The sequence below is a fragment of the Fusarium pseudograminearum genome, chromosome 4 (assembly GCF_000303195.2).
Source record: "Fusarium pseudograminearum CS3096 chromosome 4, whole genome shotgun sequence".
In the NCBI taxonomy this organism is placed as follows: domain Eukaryota; kingdom Fungi; phylum Ascomycota; class Sordariomycetes; order Hypocreales; family Nectriaceae; genus Fusarium; species Fusarium pseudograminearum.
The window spans coordinates 1,216,333-1,240,748 of record NC_031954.1 but is presented as its reverse complement, the minus strand read 5'-3'; the positions used below and the strand labels follow the sequence as shown (position 1 = coordinate 1,240,748).

The 24,416-nt window shown below is 49.1% G+C and overlaps 7 protein-coding genes across 7 annotated transcripts, besides 3 other annotated features; 5 read left to right on the top strand and 2 right to left on the bottom strand.

Moving 5' to 3' along the window:
* Window positions 1-272: 272 nt before the first annotated feature.
* Window positions 273-948, top strand: FPSE_09105 (uncharacterized protein; the record flags this gene model as incomplete). The annotated part of the gene is made up of 4 exons (XM_009262222.1): window positions 273-304; window positions 359-376; window positions 659-823; window positions 885-948. 4 exons carry the CDS (start codon window positions 273-275, stop codon window positions 946-948), a joined length of 279 nt encoding a protein of 92 aa, XP_009260497.1.
* Window positions 949-2,953: 2,005 nt separating this feature from the next.
* Window positions 2,954-3,008: a microsatellite.
* Window positions 3,009-3,051: 43 nt separating this feature from the next.
* Window positions 3,052-5,261, top strand: FPSE_09104 (uncharacterized protein; the record flags this gene model as incomplete). The annotated part of the gene is made up of 2 exons (XM_009262221.1): window positions 3,052-3,430; window positions 3,508-5,261. The coding sequence occupies 2 exons, from the start codon at window positions 3,052-3,054 to the stop codon at window positions 5,259-5,261; spliced, it is 2,133 nt and encodes a 710-aa protein (XP_009260496.1).
* Window positions 3,118-3,197: a microsatellite.
* Window positions 5,262-6,174: 913 nt separating the features above from the next.
* Window positions 6,175-7,362, top strand: FPSE_09103 (uncharacterized protein; the record flags this gene model as incomplete). Its single annotated transcript, XM_009262220.1, has 3 exons — window positions 6,175-6,223; window positions 6,331-7,016; window positions 7,069-7,362. The coding sequence occupies 3 exons, from the start codon at window positions 6,175-6,177 to the stop codon at window positions 7,360-7,362; spliced, it is 1,029 nt and encodes a 342-aa protein (XP_009260495.1).
* Window positions 7,363-7,778: 416 nt separating this feature from the next.
* FPSE_09102 (uncharacterized protein) lies at window positions 7,779-11,559 on the bottom strand (the record flags this gene model as incomplete). The annotated part of the gene is made up of 4 exons (XM_009262219.1): window positions 7,779-8,077; window positions 8,127-8,565; window positions 8,669-11,444; window positions 11,522-11,559. 4 exons carry the CDS (start codon window positions 11,557-11,559, stop codon window positions 7,779-7,781), a joined length of 3,552 nt encoding a protein of 1,183 aa, XP_009260494.1.
* Window positions 11,560-12,765: 1,206 nt separating this feature from the next.
* Window positions 12,766-12,807: a microsatellite.
* Window positions 12,808-13,895: 1,088 nt separating this feature from the next.
* Window positions 13,896-19,740, top strand: FPSE_09101 (uncharacterized protein; the record flags this gene model as incomplete). Its single annotated transcript, XM_009262218.1, has 3 exons — window positions 13,896-13,906; window positions 13,961-13,978; window positions 14,091-19,740. The coding sequence occupies 3 exons, from the start codon at window positions 13,896-13,898 to the stop codon at window positions 19,738-19,740; spliced, it is 5,679 nt and encodes a 1,892-aa protein (XP_009260493.1).
* Window positions 19,741-20,824: 1,084 nt separating this feature from the next.
* FPSE_09100 (uncharacterized protein) lies at window positions 20,825-21,328 on the top strand (the record flags this gene model as incomplete). Its single annotated transcript, XM_009262217.1, has 1 exon — window positions 20,825-21,328. One exon carries the CDS (start codon window positions 20,825-20,827, stop codon window positions 21,326-21,328), a length of 504 nt encoding a protein of 167 aa, XP_009260492.1.
* Window positions 21,329-23,095: 1,767 nt separating this feature from the next.
* Window positions 23,096-24,155, bottom strand: FPSE_09099 (uncharacterized protein; the record flags this gene model as incomplete). The annotated part of the gene is made up of 5 exons (XM_009262216.1): window positions 23,096-23,151; window positions 23,206-23,263; window positions 23,346-23,357; window positions 23,812-23,830; window positions 24,007-24,155. The coding sequence occupies 5 exons, from the start codon at window positions 24,153-24,155 to the stop codon at window positions 23,096-23,098; spliced, it is 294 nt and encodes a 97-aa protein (XP_009260491.1).
* Between the last annotated feature and the right edge of the window lie 261 nt (window positions 24,156-24,416).

Here is a 24,416-nt window from a genome sequence, read left to right as displayed (position 1 = left end):
TGCAGAGAAGAGTTGCACTCAATAAAGTGACATGGTCTGAGTCGAAGCATCAAAGCACGGATACCATCTGCCGACATTCATCCGAAATCAAAAATCGGAAGGTGGGACCCACTCGCGAAAATCGGGTGGGCTTGCCCTAAGAACCACAAGTCGCTCTTTCCATTGCAACATTTTCGGTGTCAGCTCCCAACCGCAGTCGAGCAACATTCACCTCCGCCCGACCATCTTCTCGTCTTCATCCCTCCCAAGACGTCCCACACATTACCTTCAAGATGACCAAGCGAACAAAGAAGGTCGGTGTTACGTATGTATCGCCCTCGAAGTAATGAATCAAGTGCAAGAGCTAACATCTATACAGCGGTAAATACGGTACCCGGTAAGTTCCCACGACGAAACTCCATGTCCGAAGCATTTCGAAAACGACCACTCCCCGGTTCAAATCTGTCACGACTTCTCTGCTGCCTGCGGCCATGTTCTCCGTGTCGACGACTGCTGAGCGAGCATGCGATGCATTGTTAATTCGATCAACACCGGGAAAAAAACTTCAGTGGGCACATATAGGACAGGCCAAAGGCAGCACGAGATAGACGAGCAGAGTCGATTTGCCCACGGCTGGATAGACTCACGGGACCACGGAAACTAACATATCGGTTGCTAGTTACGGTGCTTCCCTGCGAAAGCAGGTTAAGAAGATGGAAATCACCCAGCACGCCAAGTACACTTGCACCTTCTGCGGAAAGGTTACCGTCAAGCGCCAGGCTACCGGTATCTGGGACTGCAAGTCTTGCAAGCGCACCGTCGCTGGTGGTGCTTACACCGTTGCGTGCGTCCTCCCATGTCCGGTCCGGAATGTAATCCACGACAGAATACTGACTTTACAACAGCACCCCCGCTGCCGCCGCTATGCGATCAACTCTGCGACGACTCCGAGAGATTGCTGAGGTTTAAGGGTGGACTTTAGCGAAACGGGAAAATGGCTTTGCTTTTCGGTATGGTGTACGGGGGGATATGATTTCGTGCCTACATTACGAGGTGACGATCTGGACGTCGACACCCGAACTTCGGTCACATAGAAGCCGATCGAATAGCAATAAACAAAAAAGAATTGCATGGTTTCGGATCCATTCAACGACTCACCAGCTGCCACAAAGTGCAAGATACCATCAGCTATTGAGATCGTGGGCAGCCTACGCATGTTTATCATCCAAGTTTGGACTCTACCAAATAAAATTCTGCTCATACCCTGATGGACCTGGATGCTACAGATGTCGAACCTTGGGGTTTTGTTCCCGCCTTGGTCACAAATGACGTTGGAGCTGATTCGGAATGACATGGATCAATGACGTTTTCGCTGTGGCTCTACGTGGCCGCGCCCGACTGTCATCGGTATAAAGATGAATTCTTTACCAACATCTACTTGAGCCTGTGGTTAAGGCACTGACCATGACAGTTTGCCCTGAACCAGGTTTGGTGGACCTGAAGCCCACCGCGCACAAACTCACACGAGCCATACATCTGTAAACAACTCCATTATAGCTTTCTAGGGTTGACTCACACAATGTGATTCATTTTGTAAGGCAATAATGGTGCTGAAGAGCTTGTAAGAATGAGTTGTTCAGCACACAACTTGAGTAAGACTAAGACCCATCCATAGTGGAGGTTGGCGTGAAGGCGAAGCCAAACTTGGGTGTGATATGTCACGAGGCCGTAACACACGACGCGCCAGGGTTGATCCAGGCCAGATTGTTTACCTCTGGGCTGCATAGCCCATGAGTCTTGAGCACGCGTTCTCTGTGGGTTGATTGAGTTGATACGTATACATTTTGCGACTTGCGCTCAGTGAAACTGCCTTCCAAAATGAGCGAATCGTTTCACTAATAAGCGGGTTCATTCTGACATCAAGACTGACAAAACATAGACAATGAAACGGTGAGATCTGTGAGAATCCAAGTAGACGCAGATGAGTGAGTGCTTTTTAGCTATCTAGTTCAGACTTGCTTGCACTCAACTGCCTGGCTTCTGAGCACTGTTTCTGTAGTACAGCAAGGATTCCGGGTATCTACTTTATTTGGCAGTTGTGTCTTTCCCACTGCCACTCGCGTTATCAAGGTGTCGACTTGCTTTAAGTCTTGGCAGGCTACTCGAGATAGGTAGGTATTCATGCATAATACACACAATGTATCAAGAGTCAAAGTTCTCATACATGGCTCGATACTGCATATCGGGACAGCTGGCTCTTCTAGAAAGCTCACGCCTGAGGGGTTGGATATCTTTGTTCGCTTATTTTATTAGAGAGCACTTCAAGAAATAGAGTGTCAGGGTGTGGATTTTCGCATTTGGCTTGGTGGACCGTAAATAGAACAAGGGACAGTCAGTCGCGCCGCGACTTGCCTGTCATAATAAAGTCGTCAGCTATGTTCCGAGATGAACGGGGGGTTCGTAATTATCGACTCCGAGACTCGGGAACACATGGGAGTGAATGTGAATGTGAGCTATCCGTACATGCCAACTTTAAACATGTATCATAGACTTAATCAGCCCCGGTATCATGTTGATGCTGCATTCAACTTGACTCAATAAAAAACAATACACACGCACACCATTTATGTTATCACATATTGTTCTATTGCTCCATTTTCACTCTCACCCTCTCTGTAATGCAGGTTGTAGAGAAGCAAGTAAGGACGTGGCGCTGAACCAAGTCGGATAAGCGCTCATTGGCCCCAGTCACGTCCAGCCCAGCCCAGTCCCTGACAGCCCAGGCTGTACAGTAGAAAAACATTGATTAATTAACGTTGAAAGCTGCAACTCTTTCCTCTTATTTTCCTTTGCTGTTGCAGGGACTCTTGTCCACTAACGCATCACTACACAGGCCTAGTTCTGCTTTGCCCCCCTCCATCCCGCCTAATCGACCTCCCATTTTAACCATCATCACCGCCCTCTTTAAATCGAGTCGACTCGATTCAACTCTGCTCTACTCTACCCGAGTCGACTTTATTCTATTTTACATGTCCTCATCTAAATACCGTCTCTTTTATCAAATCAGGCATCATGGCTGAAGCGGAACAGTGCATCATATGTCTGGATCCTCTACCTCGCCCCTCGGCTCCCCTTCAAGCTCCAGCTGCCCTCACTATAGCTGCGAGTGATGCTGCTCCCACTGGTGCTGGTCCTGTTGCTGCTGGTGTTTCTGCCGCATCCGCATCCGCATCCACCTTTACTTCCGAGTCCGCGCCTATTCCTGCCACAACCACTACAGCCACAGAAGTTCTCGAGGACGATTCAAATTATTTGAATATTGTCGCCGAGCTTGACGGCTGTGATCACATTATCCATGATGCATGCATTCGTTCATGGGCCAAAAAGACAAATACATGTCCAATTTGTCGCTGTCCGTTTCATTCAGTTAGAGTATACAACGGTGTAGACGGTAAGCCCAAAGCCTGAGCATATTCGCTTGTCTTGTCCCATATCCCTCGACATTCGCTAACCACTTCACCATTGCAGGAACTGCCATTTCGAAATACGATGTCCAAGATAAAAAACAGGTCGCCGAGTTCGATGTAAGACAGTGGCTTGGCGAAAACCCCGAAGAAGAAGAAGAAGAACAAGGCAACCCGTGCCCTATTTGCAACTCCTCAGAAAGAGAAGATGTCCTACTTTTGTGCGACAGCTGCGATGCCGCCTACCACACCCACTGCATAGGGCTCGAAGTTATTCCTGATGGTGACTGGTATTGCATGGAGTGTGCCCATCTTTTCCACATGGTCGATGAGCCAGAAGCTACCGAAGCTGGAGAGTCGTCGCCTCGTCCTTCATACGTGCGTCGTCCGAACCCTCGTAACGTGCGCGGTTACCATGTACGAACTCGAGAGCGACTAAGACGAGCTCGTCGTCAAGCTCGAAATGTCGAGTGGCAAGGCGCATGGGGGCAGTTCTCTGGTCGATTTTACGAAATGAGCGACCTGGATTTGGACAATCACGATGATGAGGATGAAGACCTCGAGCAATACAGGCGGTTCCAAGAGCTTGGGCGACGCGAACTTGAACGCTGGCAGCAACGAATGGACATTGCCCGCCGCCTTGGCGCTCGTGATGTCTTTGTGAACAACATTCCCCCGGCCATTAGCGAACGACTTCAGCCAGCGCCTGAACCAGTGCAAGAGACAGCAGAAGAAAGACAAGCTTGGAGCGCCTTTGAGCGTGCACGACAAACTGAAGAGCCCACCACCACCAACTCCCGCAAGCGCAAAGGGCGGTCTGTAACTGCGTCGCCCCGAGAGCCAGCTCAAGAACCTGAAAGGAAGCTCAAGCGTCCACGAACTCGTCGCCTGCCTACACAGAACGGCGAGGGCTCAAGTTCGGTATCGTCCCCAGCACCTGGACCCTCAACAGCAAGGATCAACACCAATGGAGCATCCTCCAGGAACGGTATTGCCGATCATGGCAGTATTGACCCTCCCCTGGTTTCGTCACTGCTGAAAGAGCTTGAACCCAGCATCATGTCTGACGACGATACATCAATAACAAACAATGGATGGCGACATGTGCCAGATGCCTCATCTCCAGCGCTCTCACCGGTTATGTCACCAACATCATCTGCATTTGGCAGCCCTCGGGCTCTTTCTCTCACCCCTCCTCCTATGCCCAACTTCAATGCTCGGCCAGGATCCCCGACACTCTCGCTTAGCAGCACTATCCAACCAAGATATGCACCCGCAAACTATTCACCTACCCGTACAAACCATGAACGTACAAACCCTGATCACAGCGATTCCGAGATACGCTTCCCGAGGAATGCACCGCTTAACTTTTCGCCCACTCGTTCACGACGTGAACGCGTAAGTCGTGAACGTGCAAGTCGTGAGCGCGCAAGTCGCGATCAAACAAGTCGCGACAATAGTGATTCCGAGGTACGCCCTGCAACACTTCCCGAAGGTCGCCCATTAGAGATACGACAACCCCGACCACGCCGCCCGGACGAGGTTCCAGTTCAAAGAAAGGAGGAACCACCAACAGATCTCAATCTTACCCAAGAAGACAAAGTTAGCATAAACGAGATAGTCAAGGGTGCATTGCGACCGCACTGGCGGTCTCGAAAACTGACAACCGAACAATACTCGGTTATCAACAGAGACATCTCAAGGAAGCTTTATGACGAAGTCAAGGGTGCCGCATCGCTAAGCGATGAAGCCCGCAGACAATGGGAGAACCGAGCGACCAAGGAGGTAACTCAAGCAGTTGCAAAATTGTCTGCTTAGCTTTACGATACAACGAATCAAGACGGAAATAGAGTTAAGCAGGCGTTCAGGCAGGCATGATTGGGTGGGGGTTCGGTTCCATGGTGATTTGATACCCAGCAATCGCAATCAGCATTATTTGAAAGGCGGGCATGATTCTTTGCATTTTGAAAGCGCGGTGTCATAACGGAGTTGAGTCGGACATAAAGCAAAGCTCGGTACAGGATATGATCATAGTTACTTTGTTCCTGACGTGTTTTATGTAACCAGGTAGTCTCATATTTGAATATCATCTTCTCACTGGCCAATGTCGTTGAGTTGTCGATTGAATCAACATTCAGATGAAAATAAACCATTTAGCGGAGCTCACGACACGTCAACAATGACTTGCTTGCTTGACGTATGCACGTATAGAACTTTAAACGTAGGCACGTCAGGCGAGGAGCCTTGTTGCCGGCAGCCCTTGTCAAGTCTACAGGGATCAATTTTACTGTTATTTTACATCAAAATCAACACCAAGATGTTGAAATGTCAGCAGTATCTATCTAACAGAACCCGGTAGGATAAGAATTTCTTGCAGGCCCCGCTAGCGAAAAAGACTGCGGAATCACTCTGGGCACCTTAAATGGTCGAGACGTTCTGGAGGCGGAACAGGTATCGATGATAAGGAATGGTGCCTTGAGAGGGAAAAAAAGAAAGAGAAACAGAAAATCAAAAGGCCGGGAAATATTTAAAGGCGGCTGTCGTTCACTGTGACCCCACATTCAACGCTTATCATCACGTGCCCGATAAGATCACCTCCAACCGCATCGACAGGTACGTACCGAGCAGCTAGCGGGAAAAGTTCGAGAGTGAGAGGTTGAATATCATATCCCATCCCGCTCTGCTTCTCGTTACCCAATCGCAACGTCTGGGGTCAGCGAAGATAGCCAGAATGACAGCTTCAAGTCGGGGTGGAAGGGCCGTTAAGGCTGTGCTATCCAGTAAGTCCATTTGCCCTCTTGACCAGGTTCAATTGGCGCTTTCACGAGCCCTCTTAAACCCTCTCTCCAAAGCTGGTATATGAAACTGACCTGTGAACCAACTATAGCTTCTCCCAACGTCTGCGCCCGATGCGCTTCCTCCTCCTCCTCCGCCTTGCCTAGAATCCCTGCACGACTCTACTCCTCATCCATCGCTGCGGCCGTAGCGAAAACCCCCACCGATGCCACGCCTCCCTCAACCGCACCCAACTCGCCGCCTTACGACGTCCGCTCCGGAGTGATTCTTACTCGACCACCGCTGGTGACACGGACACTTCACCCCTTTGAGAATGCCTTTTTCTTTTACCAGAAGCGTCTCGAGGAGCGCCTCAACACTCCCTTCATCACGGGCATCTACTTCAAGCCCGACACGGCTCGCCGTTTAGACTGGAACATCAAGGTGCAGGAGCGTCAGGGCACAGTGGCCAAGGAGCTGGGTGTTTACCATGGAAAGAGTTCCAAGGCGTGGGATGACGAGCTCAAGGTTGGAGATGAGCTGAGCAACCAGGAGACCATTGTCAAGTCTCTGCTGAAGGATGCTGAGTCGCGTGTCAGTGATGATGCTGAGGTTATTCCTTCTGAGGATGTTATTCCTGTTGATCCACCTGCGGATCGTGTTACTGAGGCCGACCGAAAGGGTGATGTTCAAAGGCTAGATCGTCAACTTGACCGAACCCTGTATCTTGTGGTCAAGGGTAAGGATGGATGGGGTTTCCCCGCGGATGTGATTCCCAAGGACGAGAACCTTCACGAGGTAAGATCTACATATGACAAAATATTTCGAACAACTGCTAACTTTATAAAAGTCCGCCAAGCGAGTTCTTGACCAAGCTGCTGGTGTCAACATGAACACTTGGCTCGTGAGCCGCATACCAGTCGCCCATGTCGTCTCTCGACCCAAGCTCAGCAACGAGGGTGTCGTTGAGAAGAAGGGTGAGAAGACATTTTTCATCAAGGGCAGAATAATGGCAGGTCAGGCCGATCTAAAGGACAACCCCTTTGGTTACACCGAGTTCAAGTGGTTGACTCGCGAGGAGTTGGAAAAGGAGTTGCCAAAGACGTACTTCAAGGGCGTGCGCAACATGATGACTGATCGGTAAATTTAGAGGGCTGGGTAGATATTGGCAGTATGAAGGGCTACTGCGTGTACAATTACCATGTATACTTTGCTGTACAGAACAATGAAAATGTCAAGACGTATCATTCTGGGTCCATGCATGTATTGAACTGACATCATCAAATGTCAAAAGTGAGTGAAAAGAAATGCCATGGAATTCATAATCTCAATGCCTGCATGTGCAGAATATATGCCTATCTTCAACGCCTCACAAGGCCGCTCAAAGTACTATATTGATGTTCCATCTCGTAAAAAACGACAGCAGATAAAGCAAGCACTTAAAAAGCTGGTCGTAATCGCAAAAGGGATTGGTATTAAGCAACCCAACGCCAGTCCACCATCTCCATGCACAGTTTTACATACAATCCAGAAAACCACATTACCGTCCCTTTGTTTCGCCTAAGCAGGCTTCGCTTGACCCTCGACAAAGTCAAGTGCTTGCTCAGTGCTGACGCAGTCGATCGAGCTGGTCTTGTTGCGGAACGTCACACCATAACATCTGTCTGCGACATGCACAATCTCAGGTCGGAAAGTGGTGCAGATGAATTGTGTACCAATCTCGTTGGAGATGGAATCAAGCAGGGCTGCAACCGCTGTTCGGTATTGGGCGTCTAGGTTGGCGTCGACCTCGTCGAAAATGACCATAGGACTGCTCTCAGTTGCCTGAAGGGCGAAGATAAGGCATAAAGCACACAAACCTGTGCATGTTAGTTGCTAAGTCTTGGATAAGAATGAGAGATAACTTACTCTTCTGACCACCACTGAGCTGCTGGATTTTCTGTTGCTCGTCAAGGTGCTTGGAGTTGAATGACACACTGATTCCGACACCTGTGTAGTTTTCAACAGCACCTCGAGCCTCTCCATCAGATTCGTCAGCAGGTTCTTGACGGCGGTCCGCCCGTCGCTGGATCAGCAGGCGGCCGTGACCAGCAGGCACAAGCTTGCCGAAAATGGTTGTAAACTCTCTTGAAACTTGCTTGAATGTTCGCTCGATAGCTTCATCCTTTCGGCGATCGAGATGCTCAACGAGTTCCTCGATGGATTCTTGGGACTCGTCCAACTCCTTACGTCGCTTCATAAGCTGGTCTTGTTGTGTCGTAAAGTTGTTGTACTGTTCAAAGGCCTTCTTGTTGACGTGCTTGTACTTCTTTAGTGCATCGTTTACCCGCTTGATCTTGGATGACACCTAAAGACATGTTAGTGTTCGCTTTCGCTAACCCTTGGCGGGGGAAACTTGCCGTCTTGGGATCCATGTTCTCGTACTTGTCAAAAGCTTCTTCGGGGAGCACACCAAGATCACGAATGGTCTGGGCACACTCGGCGGCTTGCGTTGTCAAGACGGCTTTCCTTCGAAGACTCTTGTCCATTCTCTTCTGCTGCTTCTCGATCCTTGCGGATATCTCTTGTTGAGCCTGCTCTCGCTGCGCTCTATCGTTCTCCAGTTGCTCTAATCGGGCTTGCGAGTCGTCCAGCTTAGCTTCTACTTCCTGAAGACTTGCCTCGACGGTTTTCTGCGCTTTCTGTGCCTTCTTAAGTTCTCTTTGGGCCTCCTTCAATCCACCAGCTGAAGAACCAGAGGTCGAGTTCTCAAAGGCCTGACTGTTGAGCTGGTCAAGCTTCATTTGCAGATTTTGGCGAAGGTCGACCTCGAGGAGCTGCTTCTGCCGTCCCAGGTCACGTCGAGCCCTGCTGAGCTCGTTCCATTCCTTCTGAAGTTCTTGGATACTGTTGCCAAGTTCTTCCAGCTGGCGCTCTTCTGCCGAGGTCAGATTCTTCTTAAAATCTGATTTGAGCTCAGTCTCATGGCCAGCGAGGTCTTCCAAGAAACTGTTCATGTTACTTTCAACCGCATCTCGGCGTTTGACAGCTGCGTCAAGATGGCCTCGCTCGTTCTCCAGATGTGTCGACTTGTTCATGAGCTCATGTCTGAGAGGCTCAAACCCATCAACAGCTTGTCGTAGTCTCTCCCTGGCCTTTTGGAGTTCTGACATGGCCGCTGTGATCTCTTGATCCTTCAGCTCTGTCTGTTGTCGGATGTCCCGGGACTGTGCCAGCAATCTCTCGTATTCACCCCGCCACTTATTCACGGCCTGGACAGCTTGCAAACGAGACTTGCGAGGATCGATGTATCCACCAGTCATCGCACCCCTCTTGTTGGTTGTGTCACCTTCAGCAGTGATACCGTCTACGCCGTGGCTTCGTGCGTATTGGCTTGCTACGGTCAAGTTAGGGCAGACAACAACCTTGCCAAATACTTGCTGGAAAGCCTTCTCGTACGCTTCATCATATGAGATCTTGCTAAGGAGGGGTACCGCATCGTTAGACCTGGGGAGGTTGATCGACTTGGGTCGCAGTTGAGCAAGAGGCATGAACGTAACTCGACCTCCCTGTTGTCTGTACAGAGTATCTGCGAGGTAGGTGGCAGTGTCTGCGTTGTCGACAATATAATGGAAGAGACTTGCGCCGGCAATCTGCTCGACAGGAAGTCTGTATGCATCACTAACTTGGAGAAGTTCAGCCAGTGTTCCATATGCTCCAGGAATATCACGCTCTTGCTTCAGTCGTCGGATTGTTGCTAAACCACGAGCAGTTGCACCGTCCATAGTATGCGACAGTTCACGCTCAGCAGCCTCTTTCTCCTGACGAGCATTGGCGATAACTGAGTTGAGCTTGTCGTCTTCACGTCTGACAAGTTTTCGCTCATCGTTGAGTCTGTCAATAACATCACCTGCCTTCGTTGCCTCCTCCTCGAGGGCTCCTCTCTCAGCACTAAAGTTGGCAAGACGGTTTCGCAGCTCGGCAACCTCTTGCTCTGCTTGGGCAATTGATTCGTGAACTCTTTGAACTTCCTCATCTGCGTCGATCTTGTTGGCTTTTTGTGTGCTGATATTGAGTTCAAGTTCTTGGATTTCCTTCTTTAGCCATGCATCGCGCTCGGATTTGTTTCTGAACTGAGAGCCACGGCTCTGTTTGGCGAACAAACGGTTGCGTGTAGATTCGGCGTGGTCGAGTTGTCGTCGAACATTGTCCTCTTCCTGCTTTTTCTCGTTGTATGCTGGCAAAATGGCGGACAGCTGCTGCTCTTTTGATGCTACCTCGTTCTGCACGGACTCAAGATCAGCTGCATGCTGAGCTCGGGCTTGTTCCTGGGCGGATTGGCCTTCTTTCAAGTTCTTGGTCTTCATCTCAGCTTTGGCCATACTCTTGGCACTGTCACGTCTGTCCTCCTCGAGTTGTCGGCGGTCGATCTGTAGAAGCTCCATCTCCCTCTCTAACTTGTGGATCTCCGAATCAAGCCTTGATATCGCCTTTTCTCCCTGCGAGAACTCTGCTCTGTTGGTGTCGGAACTGTCGATGCCATCTTGTCGCGCATTATCGAGCTCCTCCAGGGCAGATTGGACGTTGAGCTGTATGTTGTGGTAGTATGCGTATTCGAGGCATCGTCTCTCCCTGTCCTTGTCCTGGAACCCTCTAAGCTCTTCCTTTTCTTCCTCCAGCTCGTTGAGTCTCTCTTTGATGTACACTAGAAGCTCGTCGATCTTTTCTCTCTTATTGTTTGTCTCGTTCATAATTTTCAGTGATTCTGCACGACGTGTCTCGTACACTTGTGTTCCCGCTACCTCCTTCAATAAATTGAGCCTGTCGGACTCTTTCATATTCGTCAGTGCAGTAACTCGTCCCTGTGGCACGATGTAGTACGGATTTGATCGCGAGAATCCAGCAGCTTCAAGTAGGTTCATGACATCGGCCTTGGTCACCACCTTGCGGTCCACTGAGTATTCGTCCTTTTTCAGACCGATGGTGCGGCGCAAGATAACCTCCTTGTTTCCGGTCGGGAATCGGTCGTCGCTATTATCGAAAATGATCTCGACATATGCAGACATGACGGCAGAGCCTGAGCCTTCGTGGAGAAGACCCTGCCGCTCTTCGCGACTCATCTGGGTGTATGCATCGCTGAGAACAAAACGAATGGCTGCGAAAAAATTACTTTTTCCCGAACCGTTTCGACCGACAATGACATTGGTCTTTGAAGAAAAGGGCTCGATGACTGTTTGGTCCTTGTAGCTGTCACAGCGTTAGCATTAAATATTGGGCGTGGAGGGGAAGCCCAATGCTAGCTACAGCGATGTTAGTGACCATACCTTTTAAAGCCCTGGATGATAATTTGCTTGATATACATGGTGAGCTACGCCGGCGCTCCTGCGCAGCATGCGGGAGGTAATAATTAATAAACTGCACGAGGTTGCGCAATCTCGAGTATGTTTGCGAAGTTCACCTGCTTGATGCGACTGAATGCGCGTCTTGTCTTTGGTACCGCGATCAGTGGCTGTCTTGGCGCGTCCTGTCGCGGGCTGGTTTAGCGTTTAGACCGGAACATCATCCCTTCCGTTTGAGCTGAATCACTTTCTTGGTCCGTGCACTCACCTGCTGTTTGTAGTTTGTCTTTTATTGATCCTGGTCAGTGATCCAGTCGTTGGTTCTTGGGATTATCGTTGTACATATTAATAATTTCCACATGCCTGATTTTACTGACATGGATGTAAAGCCGCATACTTGGACACAGCCTGAAGCATATATCTCGTCGGTAATATTTTACTGCAACGACTTACGTCCATCTCTCATCTTTACCATATCTACCGTCATGTTTGCTTAAACCGGCACTCATCAAGTACGGACGATCTATCCTTATTTCCTTCCGTTTCATGTTACGCGTACCCAGTTATGCTGGTATGGTCATGAATGTCCTGATACATGTCATGGTCGCAACCTCGGAGGAGTTTCATCTGCAGCCAAATTAGGCTTTGTCTTTCACCTCGGAATGGGACACGTTTCCTTGCACCTGGTCCTGGATTTAGTTGCTGGCAACAATAACCGAGCATTTATCTTTAGTTATGAAAGCTTATAATAAGAACGAAATAAACAGGACACGCCAGTATATACCTTGACATCAAGAACAAAGACCGTGAACAAAACGCTACTCACGTATAGATGAGAGATACAGGGTAAAGATAGTTCAGCCAACCCACCAATCAACAACTGCCAACATTTGCAGATTCAACGGATCATCTTTAAACCGGACGCCAAATTCTCAATGACTCTTAGTGCTTGGCCAAGATCTTCGCGGCTTGACCACATCTAAAGTGGGCCTGCAGGCGCACTTGGGCCAAAAGTGGATAGGTCTCGATGCAACTGACCAAAGGCAAGCTTAGGAGAGAAGGAACAGGGGCATATGTGACGCTAAAAGGCAACAGGGAAATTAAGCGAGCACAAGGTGAGAAACCGTTGGCCGTGCTTCCCCAAGCCGCGCCGCGTTTATAAATACAAGCACTCACTTATAGAAGACCCAGCCTGCCCTCCACCCCGATTTTCCCAGTTGGCCACAGCAGCACTGTACCAGCACCAGCACCGCACCGCACCAGCACCGCACACCCAGCACTACCAACTTGCGTAAGCGGAAACAACAACCAAGCAAAATCACCGCTCCTACCAATCCAGGCAAAAGCGAGTTTCCCATCCAGCTTAACCCACTTTTATTTGCACCTCACCTTTTTCTTATCCCTGGTTATTCCCCTATCGTCGCTGGGTATAATACGGTAGCAAACAGACACTTGGTCATCCAATACCAACCTCTACAGCTACAAATCCCAGCCTTCCACCCCAAGCTCCTGCCACCCGGCCAACCGGAGTCTTTCTAAGGAACCAGAGAGAAAAAAACCGCCGAACGTCGTCACGTCACAATTGATCGGCCACGTCTCATTGCAGCGTATCTCTCTGCATAACATCCATCTCAACGTCCACCCCAACTTGGCTCTAAGTGCCGATGCTGCATGCGCTCTAGACAGGGGGATTTTTAACACTTGATTATTTTAGACCGGGAACTTCGGCAAACAACATTTGTAGTTGACAGCTTCGCTAAGCCTCACAAATTCAACTTCAGTTGTGTGTGTTGGTTTCCAAGGCTTGACGCCGCCTTTTTTCCCCATCACCAACTCACAGTAAGTTTACTTCATACCCTGGTATCTTTTTATTTTATTTTTTCCACCTTTCCTCCCTATCATATCTGATGATCCCTCGATATGGATTTCCCCACACTTGATCAGGCTGCGTCATGCATGATTCGCTACCTTTCTTAATTTGTTTCTTAAAATGTCGGCACTTTTCGATATTCTGTTGTCATCCTTTTTCAATCTTCCCTATCACGGACTACTGGCATTTGCACTGCTTTGACCGAGAGACGCTGCTGAAATAGCTTGCCCGCTACTTCTTTGGCCTTGTCTTGTATTCCGGATGCATGCATCTCATTCCCGGCGACCCACTATATCCCGTCACGTCGCGCTACACGGTCCCGTCGCGCTGGATCGCACATTGGCACAGCTTTTAATGTCACCAACTCTGGTTGATGACATGATTGGAAATTTCACACATTTCAACTGACATCCAAAACTGACATTTGCCCCGCAGCGAGCGAGATGTCCTGATACGTGCTTATAATAATACCCCCATCTAATACATACAATGGCTTCGAGGTGAGTTTCCCCACATTCTTGACTACCATGTCATGATACTGATTTTTTATACAGACTCGACAGATTAGTCACGTAAGTACACATGACTTATCATGATTGGTGAACGCAAGGTTATGGATTTGCAGCCTTTTACTGTTCAACAATTTCACTGTACAAGTATGGAAAGATGACTAACATATTTTAGTATCCTTGAAACAGGGAGTACGAGACTAATCCGTGATACTGCCGTTAATCAGCTTGCCGACTGGCAAAAACAACATCCTGATGAACTTTTCAACCTTCTCTCTCGTGTTGTGCCCTACCTAAGACACAAGGAATGGGAGACACGGAGAACCGCGGCTTCTGCTATCGGTAAGATTGCCGAGTACGCCCCTATCTATGATCCAAACTCTGGGGATGCACCCACAGAGCCCAAGAAAGAGGAAGATGCCCCTGAAAACGGACATGTTAAAAAGGAGGAGGAGGACGAGGCCAAAACAATACCCCACGATGACGGCCTCTTCAAATTGGAATCCCTCGATGTCGAGATGATTCTAGAGTACGGCAGGGAACTATTACGTGGTCGTGGTATCGAATATGGACTGGCGGCACTCGACCCTCAAGCACGACTAGCACACCAGAAGAAGACGCTCGCCGGGCGGTTAGGTCTGCTTGGAAGGAAGTACGAAGATGAAGAGATCGCGTACACAGGTGGTGATAATCTGGCCGCGCCCGGGACTCCGATAGATGCTACAAACGGTCACGGACACAACCGTACTGATGGAGCCGGCGGACAAGCTCACGCGCCCGAAGAATCCCAGCTAAGTTCTCGTCAACTCAATGTGCTGAAACGAAAACGCAAGAGAGAGGCGATGAAGGCATCTCAAGGCAAAGGAGGATTTGGAGATTTGTCTGTCAGACGTTCAATGACATCAGGTTCCGAAAACATTGGAGATGACGCGCCAATGCCCGACGGAGAAGCTAAGAAAAACAGCAAAGTGAACGACTACTTTAACCTCGAACGCCCCGCCGATGTCGATGAGGAGACCAAAGTCGTAAGCGAATTTAAAGGGCCTGTAATTCCTATCAAGTCCGAACTCGAAGCCGAAGAGACCATGGAAGGTGCCGAGTGGCCATACGAACGACTGTGCGATTTCCTAAAGGTTGATCTGTTCGACTACTCCTGGGAAACTCGACACGGAGCCGCGATGGGGCTCCGCGAAGTTATTCGGGTTCACGGCGGAGGCGCTGGCAGATGTCGCAACAAATCAAGGGAGGAGAACGATGAGCTCAACCGAAAATGGCTCGATGATATGGCCTGCCGCTTGTGCTGTGTACTGATGCTAGATCGCTTCACCGATTACAGCTCCGATACCTCCGTGGCGCCAATCAGAGAGACAATTGGTCAGTCTCTTGGATCCGTCTTGAAACATCTCCCTTCATCATCTGTTTACAGCACCTTCACAATCCTTTACAGAATGGTGATGCAGCAAGATCGCGAACATCGAACTTGGGCTGTGTGCCATGGTGGCATGATTGGCCTCAGATACGTTGTTGCGGTAAGGAAAGATCTTCTCCTGCAAGACAGTGACATGATCGATGGTATCATCAAGACTGTCATGAAAGGATTGGGGGATATTGATGATGACGTCCGCTCTGTCAGTGCCGCCACGTTGATCCCCATGGCCAAGGAGTTTGTGACTCTGCGGCCAGAAAAGCTCGACGGTCTCGTAAACATAATATGGGAAAGCCTGTCAAATCTTGGTGATGACCTTAGTGCCAGCACTGGACGTATTATGGACCTCCTTGCTACACTATGTGGGTTCCCCGAGGTGCTCGAAGCAATGAAAGCATCGGCAGCACAAGATGAAGAACGGTCCTTCACCTTGCTCGTTCCTAGGCTTTACCCCTTCCTACGCCACACCATTACTTCAGTGCGTGTGGCTGTCCTGAAAGCCTTGTCGACCTTTGCCAAACTTGATGCAGAGACTTCGCAGGGCTGGCTTAACGGCAGAATACTGCGATTAATCTTCCAGAACATCCTTGTTGAAAGGGACAGGGAAGCGCTCAACATGTCCCTGGATTTGTGGGTATCACTTGTTGAAAGTCTGGCTACCAAACCCGCTGTCCTGGCGGACGAATTCGCCGCTCACATCGACCCCATGATGCAGCTGACCTTGCACCCCATTGGTGTTTCAAGAAACCCAATTCCCATGAATGCCTCCCTGTTCCAAAAGCCCTCTGGCGGCACTTATACTATGCCTGGCGCAATTCAGCACACACCTCGCAAACCATCATCGCCCGATGGTTCTGACCGTGCCCCCAAACGCCGTCGAAAGTCCACCAAGGTTGACGAGACTCCTACAACCAGCCTCACCCATGATGTCGACGGCCACATGATGCAAGGCGACGTTGATCTTGTTGGAATGGATGTGCTAATCCGCTCTCGTGCATCGGCTGCCCAGGCCATGGGCTTCATCATGTCTCGAGTCCCTTCGGCCAGTTTGGACGATTACGATGCATTGTTGATTCCTGGTCTGGGCTCTGCGTTCTCCTCGAGCCAGATGACTGCATGCGTGGTAATCGACGAGTATGCCAAAAACAGCCAGGCACTTGGCGCTTCTCCTCGTTACCTCGAAAACCTCCAGCGCATTATCGATTCTGAACGACCAGCGGCTTACAGAGATCTCGTAAATTTCATCCAGCGAGTTCGTACACAATGCCAGCAACTGATCCACCTTTTCCGCGACCATGGCAAAGTCTCACACAGCAAGCTTCCAACACTGCCTGTTGTGGTCCAAGGAGAAGCTGAGGCTGGTCCGAATGCCTTTTCTATTACTATAGCTGAGAAGTGCGTCGGCGATGATTACGAGAGGCTTAACAAGGCAATGCCACCAGGTCAGCGCATGATTGCCAGCCAACAGTTATCTGAAGCTCGCAACATAACTATGTTGGCTATTGAAGAGGCCAAGACTGCCAAGGCGGCTCGTGACATTCGTGTCAAGGCAGCGGCAGCATGCGCCATCGTCGGTATGAAGGTACTACCCAAGAAGCCCAGCCCTCTGATCAAGGGCATCATGGATTCTGTCAAGACGGAAGAGAACCAACAGCTCCAAGTTCGCTCAGCCGATACTATCGCAAGGCTCGTGCAGTTGTTTACCGAGAAGGGCCGAAAGGGACCAGCAGACAAGGTGGTTTCCAACCTGGTCAAGTTCTCCTGCGTCGAAGTTGCAGAAACACCCGAATTTCCCGTCCATGCCCGCAAGACCGATTGTGTGTTATCCATGCAAAAGGAGGAAGACCGCGTCGACCATCCTGATGCTGCTAAATGGGCACGCGAAGCCAAGGCTGCCCGTGTCACCAGACGAGGTGCAAAGGAAGCACTGGAGATACTATCTAGAACTTACGGCGCCAGTCTACTGGAGACCGTACCTAGCCTTCGCACATTCATGGAAGAGCCTCTGGTCCGAGCCTTTTCCGATGCCTTGCCCGCAGAAGCAAGGGATCCTGAGCAAACCTTTGGACAAGAAATTGTCGATGCCCTGTCTGTTATCCGTACAATGACCCCAACCCTGGACAAGGCTTTGCAACCTTTTATCATGGAAATGATGCCTCTAGTTATCAAAGCACTCCACTCAGAACTCTCTGTCTTCCGATACATGGCTGCCAAGTGCATGGCTACAATTTGCAGTGTCATGACCGTTGAAGGTATGACTGCGCTTGTTGAAAAGGTTCTACCATCCATCAACAACCCTGTCGATCTCAACTTCCGACAAGGTGCAATCGAGGCTATCTACCACTTGATTGCTGTAATGGGAGATGCTATTTTGCCATATGTCATCTTCCTGATTGTACCGGTTTTGGGACGGATGAGCGACTCCGACAACGAAATCCGTCTTATTGCTACGACATCCTTTGCCACTCTGGTTAAACTGGTTCCCCTTGAGGCCGGAATCCCCGACCCCCCAGGCCTGTCCGAGGAGTTGCTGAAGGGAAGAGACCGCGAGAGAACATTCATTGCACAGCTGCTGGATCCGAAGAAGGTGGAGCAGTTCCAAATCCCCGTGGCCATCAAGGCCGAGCTACGATCGTACCAGCAAGAAGGTGTCAACTGGCTTAATTTCCTCAACAAGTACCACCTCCACGGTATTCTATGTGACGACATGGGTCTGGGCAAAACGTTGCAGACCCTTTGCATCGTAGCAAGCGATCACCACCAGCGTGCTGAGGAATTCGCAAAGACACAGGCACCCGATGTCCGAAGAATGCCGTCTCTTATTGTTTGCCCACCCACGCTCTCGGGACATTGGCAACAGGAAATCAAGACATATGCGCCGTTCTTGAGCGTCACTGCATACGTCGGGCCGCCCGCAGAGAGAAAGGCGCTCAAAGACAGACTCGGCGAGACTGACGTCGTGGTCACATCCTATGATGTTTGCCGTAATGACTCAGAAATTCTGGGTAAGCATAGCTGGAATTATGTCGTACTTGACGAGGGTCATTTGATCAAGAACCCCAAGGCCAAGATCACACAGGCTGTCAAGAGGCTGGCTAGCAACCATCGTCTCATTCTTACAGGCACCCCTATCCAGAACAATGTCTTGGAATTGTGGTCTCTATTTGACTTTTTGATGCCTGGCTTCCTGGGTGCTGAAAAGGTCTTTTTGGATCGCTTCGCGAAGCCTATCGCTGCAAGCCGATTCAGCAAAGCGTCATCCAAGGAACAGGAAGCAGGCGCTTTGGCTATCGAGGCACTTCACAAACAAGTCCTGCCGTTCTTGCTACGCCGTCTCAAGGAAGAAGTCTTGAACGATCTCCCACCAAAGATCTTGCAGAACTACTACTGCGACTTGAGTGACCTACAGCAGAAGCTCTTTGAGGACTTTACCAGGAAACAAGGCAAGAAGATCCAGGCAGAGGCCGGCAGAGAAGACAAGGAAGCCAAGCAACATATTTTCCAAGCGCTTCAGTACATGAGGAAGCTGTGCAACTCCCCTGCCATGGTCATGAAACCTGGAAGCAGCCTCTATGATGATACGCAGAAGATCCTTGCCAAGCAGGGAACTTCGATTGAAGACGCACAGCATGCACCCAAGCTTACCGCATTACGAGATCTCCTGGTGGATTGCGGTATTGGTGTTGAAGGTAACGATTCAAACGACCCTCTTTACCAACCAATCAAGCCTCATCGCGCACTCATCTTCTGTCAGATGAAGGAAATGCTCGACATGGTACAGAACAAGGTTCTGAAGGAGTTGCTGCCCTCAGTGTCGCACCTCCGACTCGACGGTTCTGTGGAGGCCAACAAGAGACAAGACATTGTCAACAAGTTCAACAGCGACCCGTCCTACGACGTGCTCTTGCTGACCACTAGCGTTGGAGGTCTCGGCTTGAACTTGACAGGTGCTGATACGGTCATCTTTGTCGAGCACGACTGGAACCCCCAGAAAGATCTCCAGGCCATGGACCGAGCCCATCGTATTGGACAGAAGAAGGTGGTCAACGTGTACCGACTCATCACTCGTGGTACCTTGGAGGAGAAGATTCTGAATCTCCAGCGGTTCAAGATTGACGTCGCATCGACTGTCGTGAACCAGCAGAACGCTGGCCTCTCGACAATGGATACGGATCAGATTCTGGATCTCTTCAATGTCGGCGATGCCGCGCCAAATCTCTTGGCCGACAAGGAGAAGAACAACATCGATGGAAGGGAGGAAGACATGGTAGATATCGAAACAGGTGACGTACGTGCACCAGGAAAGAAGGCATGGCTGGATGATTTGGGAGAGCTATGGGACAACAAGCAGTACGAGGAGAGCTTCGACCTGGACGACTTTATGAAAACAATGTCGTAAGCAGGAAGATCGAGTGCTTTGAAAGTTTATAGCGGAGCGTGGAATGATGACCTTTGGACGAGACAGTGGAACATGCTAGAATACGGTGTTTTGGAACTCGTCAATAACTTTTTGTACAACAGCCTAGATCGTACATTTAGCGAAGGCGTACGTTTGCTTATGGAATGATGAATAACCCTTGGGGTATAATTTCGATTATTATTGTTGAACTACTGATACCGTACTGTTAAGAGCATCTATCTTGGGTGACTCGCCACCTCATATTTACTTCTATGCTATTCTGTCTTTTTTTCTGTTTTTACTGCAATATCTATAGGAGATGGCATGCAAACGGATTGATAGATCTGACCATGTAAGTACTCGATCTAATTTCTACAGACAAATAGATCGCACATGCACATGCAACGTCAAAGATGCCCAAGGCAGAAGTTATGTTTGCACTAGTGCTTGTCTGAAGAGGTATTTGGTGGATTCAAAGCTCTAGTTTTGGGAATCCTCCTAGGATCCTCTAGTTTCTATTGTTTTTTAGAGCATTTCAAGGCTAATAGTTCATTTCCCAGGAGCTCAGACAGAGATTCTTTAAAACGCTTCATTTGATTGTCACGGAATTACATCATTCAAACTCGGACCTCTCAAACACTTTTCTATCTTCCAACCTTTATACCTCAACCTCCATCCTCAACCTTCATCCTTCAAGCTTCTTCCTTCATTCTCAAGATTCACCCCCCAATTGTTATCCCTCAGACTTCATTCCCCAAGCTTCCTTCACCCTTGATCTTCGTCTACCAACCTCTTCTACCACTGTAGCATATCTGCATCACACAAGATACGATCTCTTGTCCTCCGTTTTCACCCCTTCTGCATCCTCAAGAACTGAATATCGCACTGGTTAGTAGTCCTTGTTTTTGTTTGTGTCTTTGTATATTAACGCTTGAACCCTTAGCGATAGCCGTCGTTCACCATGGCCAAGGGCAAGAATAAGGCCTTCGATAGGTCTCAGCAGAATCATGAGGATGGACAGCCGTCTTAGGAAGACGCAGCTGGCCCGCCCTCTCAGCGTTCGGCAGTCACTTCACACACCAGCATGACAAGCGAAACAGCCACAGCCATGTCTGCCGTTGCGTCCAGCCAATCTGGTGACGTTGGCAAGGATACCTCTGGTCCATCTCGCCGTCCAAACATCTCACCTGGCGGTACAATCGGTCCTGCGAATACCAGAGATGTAGGCACCCAGACCGACGATTTTACCCTAGCTTCGTTTTTGGTCTATCGTAGAGGACTAGAGGCGGTGCCGCCATCGCCGCTTCGTGGTACAAATGGCAGACACTCGTCTGACCCAACACCTCCATCTCCAATTTCGATTTCAAGCGACGAGGAAGAGGAAAGCAACGATACTGGCGGTCTTCATGCCAACCCTCAAGACGTCAATGCCAATGCCCTTGAAGACAATGACTCCGACTCCTCTGACGATACTGACAGTTTTGCTGGCATGGATAATGATTACGAAAGACAAAAGTTTGTTATTGAGCGGCTCCAGATGATGCAGGACGACTACTACAAACGCGGCAATGATACGTGGCATCACTGATCGAGTGCGAGCCCGTGAACAACACGACGGCATGTTTCGAACACAGGTCCACCGTCGTCTGGACACGCTCAAGGCAGGCGTTCGCAGCAGCAACGTCATAGGCTTGGGTACCGAGAAACGTACCTGGCTGATCCTCTCAATGCTAACCTTACCGGCGTTGGCATAAGGATTGACTAAAGGTTCAAACACCTCGTCTGAGGAGGTATGGCTTTCTTTTTGGACCGATACCTTAGTTTTGAGTTTTGAGATTAAACACAAGACATCTCCCGGGCCACTATATTGCAATCACAAGTCACTCCGGGCTCAGACATGTAGCAGGCGCCCCGGGTACAGCAGGTCCACGAGCATGTGTCATCACGGGTAAACATTGGGATGCAAGCCATTAGAGTTTACAAGGTATCAGATGCTTTTGGGGATTGTTTTTTGGGACGGTATTTTTTTGATGGGAACTCAGGTAGCTATAATTTAAACTCATTGAAAACTCCATTATGCATTCGTAGATGCTCCAAAGGAGAAGAAAGAACCTCGCGGCAGTGATCAAGAACTTCGTTGGCTTTCGCGACCTTTTGGGGAGAGTCGAGCACCTTGTTTGAGTCTTGGAGATTCCGAACCGTAAGGCGAAAATGATCAATGTCAAACACCTTGTTGTTGCCCTTGGTTATGGTGACGGCTACCGCTAAACATTCAACGTAAATATATATAGGTGTAGTGAGGCAGACGAGAAGTACTAACCAGTAGATATTTAGTTCATGAGAATGTCAAAGGGGTGAACAAGGGAGGACACAAGAACGTATCTTGCGTTGCAGGTCTACTGCAGTAGGCAGAAGAGTGGGTGTATATAGGTGATTGCGTTACACGGGTACGGTTTGATGCCGATTGTTAGGCAGACCTGCTGCCTGCCTGAGCTCATTACCTTAGTAGTTTGCTGGTTATTGGTTGTTTGTTATATTTCCTTACCTAGCTGCAGGTCGCCTTTGGATAAACAGCAGCCCGTCTGAGGAACCTCCTAGAAGTCTAGCTGGGTTAGGTCAGCTCTTGCCTTTTCCAACATACCTAAGTAGATGGGAAATCTAGGGTGCTTCTTAGATTTACATTTCATCTCCGACAGAGTCTGCGAACGTTCAGCAACTGACATGTGGCACTTGCACATATCCTGCCTCACCTTGCCTAACCAGGTACCGATTGAGGCTTTCCTATCATCACATTCATTAACCATTACTCTTTTCTCAGCATTACCGTGTCATTCGTGATTTTCGAAGACAAGTTTGTCGGCTGGGTTCTACATGGTCGATACAAGCCTGCAAGGGATAGTGGTATCTCACCAGGCTCTCGGTGGCGTCCGAATATAAAGTAAGATATTCATATCGACGAGCCATTTAATCCCAAAACCTACTTCCTAGCTAGTGCACTCTATTCCAAGCTTGCCTTAGCTAGTGATAATATAGTCGTAAGGTATTGCACCTTGGCCAGTACGGAGGCCATAATAGAAGACCAGCACCAAGAAGAGACTCTCGGGCAACCGCAGGAGAGCATAAGTCATTACAAGGAATGCCAAGCCAGTATTGGGGAATTTCTGAAGCTTAATTAATCGCGACCTCAAAGCCAAGGATAATGTGATGCGCGTTTGGATCAACATTACGCGCCCAGGTCTCAGGTATCCGAACTGCGATGCAACCCAGATACTGCACAGTGACTCTACATTACCACAAGATAGATCAAGATCTAGACCAGAGCATTAATCTTGAAGGAGGGCTTACATACGATCTGTTAGAGCTCGGCTGGAACGGTAATGAGGAGGAAGATGAGCTTGATATCAAGAGAAACTAAGAAATATTCAATGAATTTTGTACTGTCTATAGACTAAAACAGTAACTCACTTATCTCAACAAGCACATAAATAAGCCCGTGTGGCGTAATGGCTAACGCGTCTGACTTCTAAGCAAACTGTGTTAATCATCACATCAGTTGTCTAGAGCGTATCAGAAGATTGCGAGTTCGAGTCTCGCCATGGGCTTACGTAATCAGCTACCTATAGCAGGTTGTAGACATTTTTTTGCATTTTTCTCCATTGAGAAATGGTCGATCAAAGTACTTGTGTTGTCTAATGTCTCCATTTCGAGATATGTGATGTGGAGGTGTACACGTGACTGTTCGGTCCGATGTGGGGCACCACATGACTGAGCGGGATACCATGTGGGACTAGATCTAATGTGGGGCTCTCCCCATTCTTTATTTTATTTTGTCCCTTTAGCTCCAGTATGGCGCTTATCGTGGAGATGTGACTATGTCCTCATGCCATGCACCAATGGGTATTGTCTTTGCTCGAAACATATGGCAGGCAATTACCTAATGCTGTACCACAAACAACCTCACCATGTCTACCACTCTCAAAATGTTCATTTTACTCTGATCAACTGGATGGCTAATAGGATATCCAGGTTTATTCCATACCGCGAGACTGTTCAGTGTATCAACGAACTTACCGATATCCTCGACAGCGGCCTATGCTTTATCAAATGGCTTCTGATTTGGGCTCTCCGTACTGGCGCTATACAAGCTACCTCACAGGATGAGTTCAGATAGGATGTTGCCGCAAACTCTTCCAAAGGAGTTGAATGGGCCTTCCCGTATTACCCCGTCATCTGCCATTCTGTCAAGGGCAAGCCAAATGAACTTACATATAACGAACTGTCCTTGGCCCAATACCTTTGGCCGCAGAATTCTGACCGTCTGTCAATCCACTCGTGGGATAGGTCATATCAAAGACTGAGACTTTCGACGTGGTGATATATTTGAGGTTGCAGCTCACGCGTCTCAATTCACACATGTCGGTATTGTAGTCAGCGAGGATGTCCGGGGCTTTTCTATAACACCACGCAGCCACCAACGTTGCTGGTTCTTGTGTCAACAGATATGTATCAAGGAGGTCTGTTGTGCTTTTGATGTTGAACTACATCTTACCTACCTATAGGAAACTGCTTTAGTCTCACAAAAACAGCGACAGTATGACTGACCAGGTATCAACATATATTGAATCACTTGATATCACTGTGAAATATCAGACAGAACTGTATTTGTTTCTATTCTC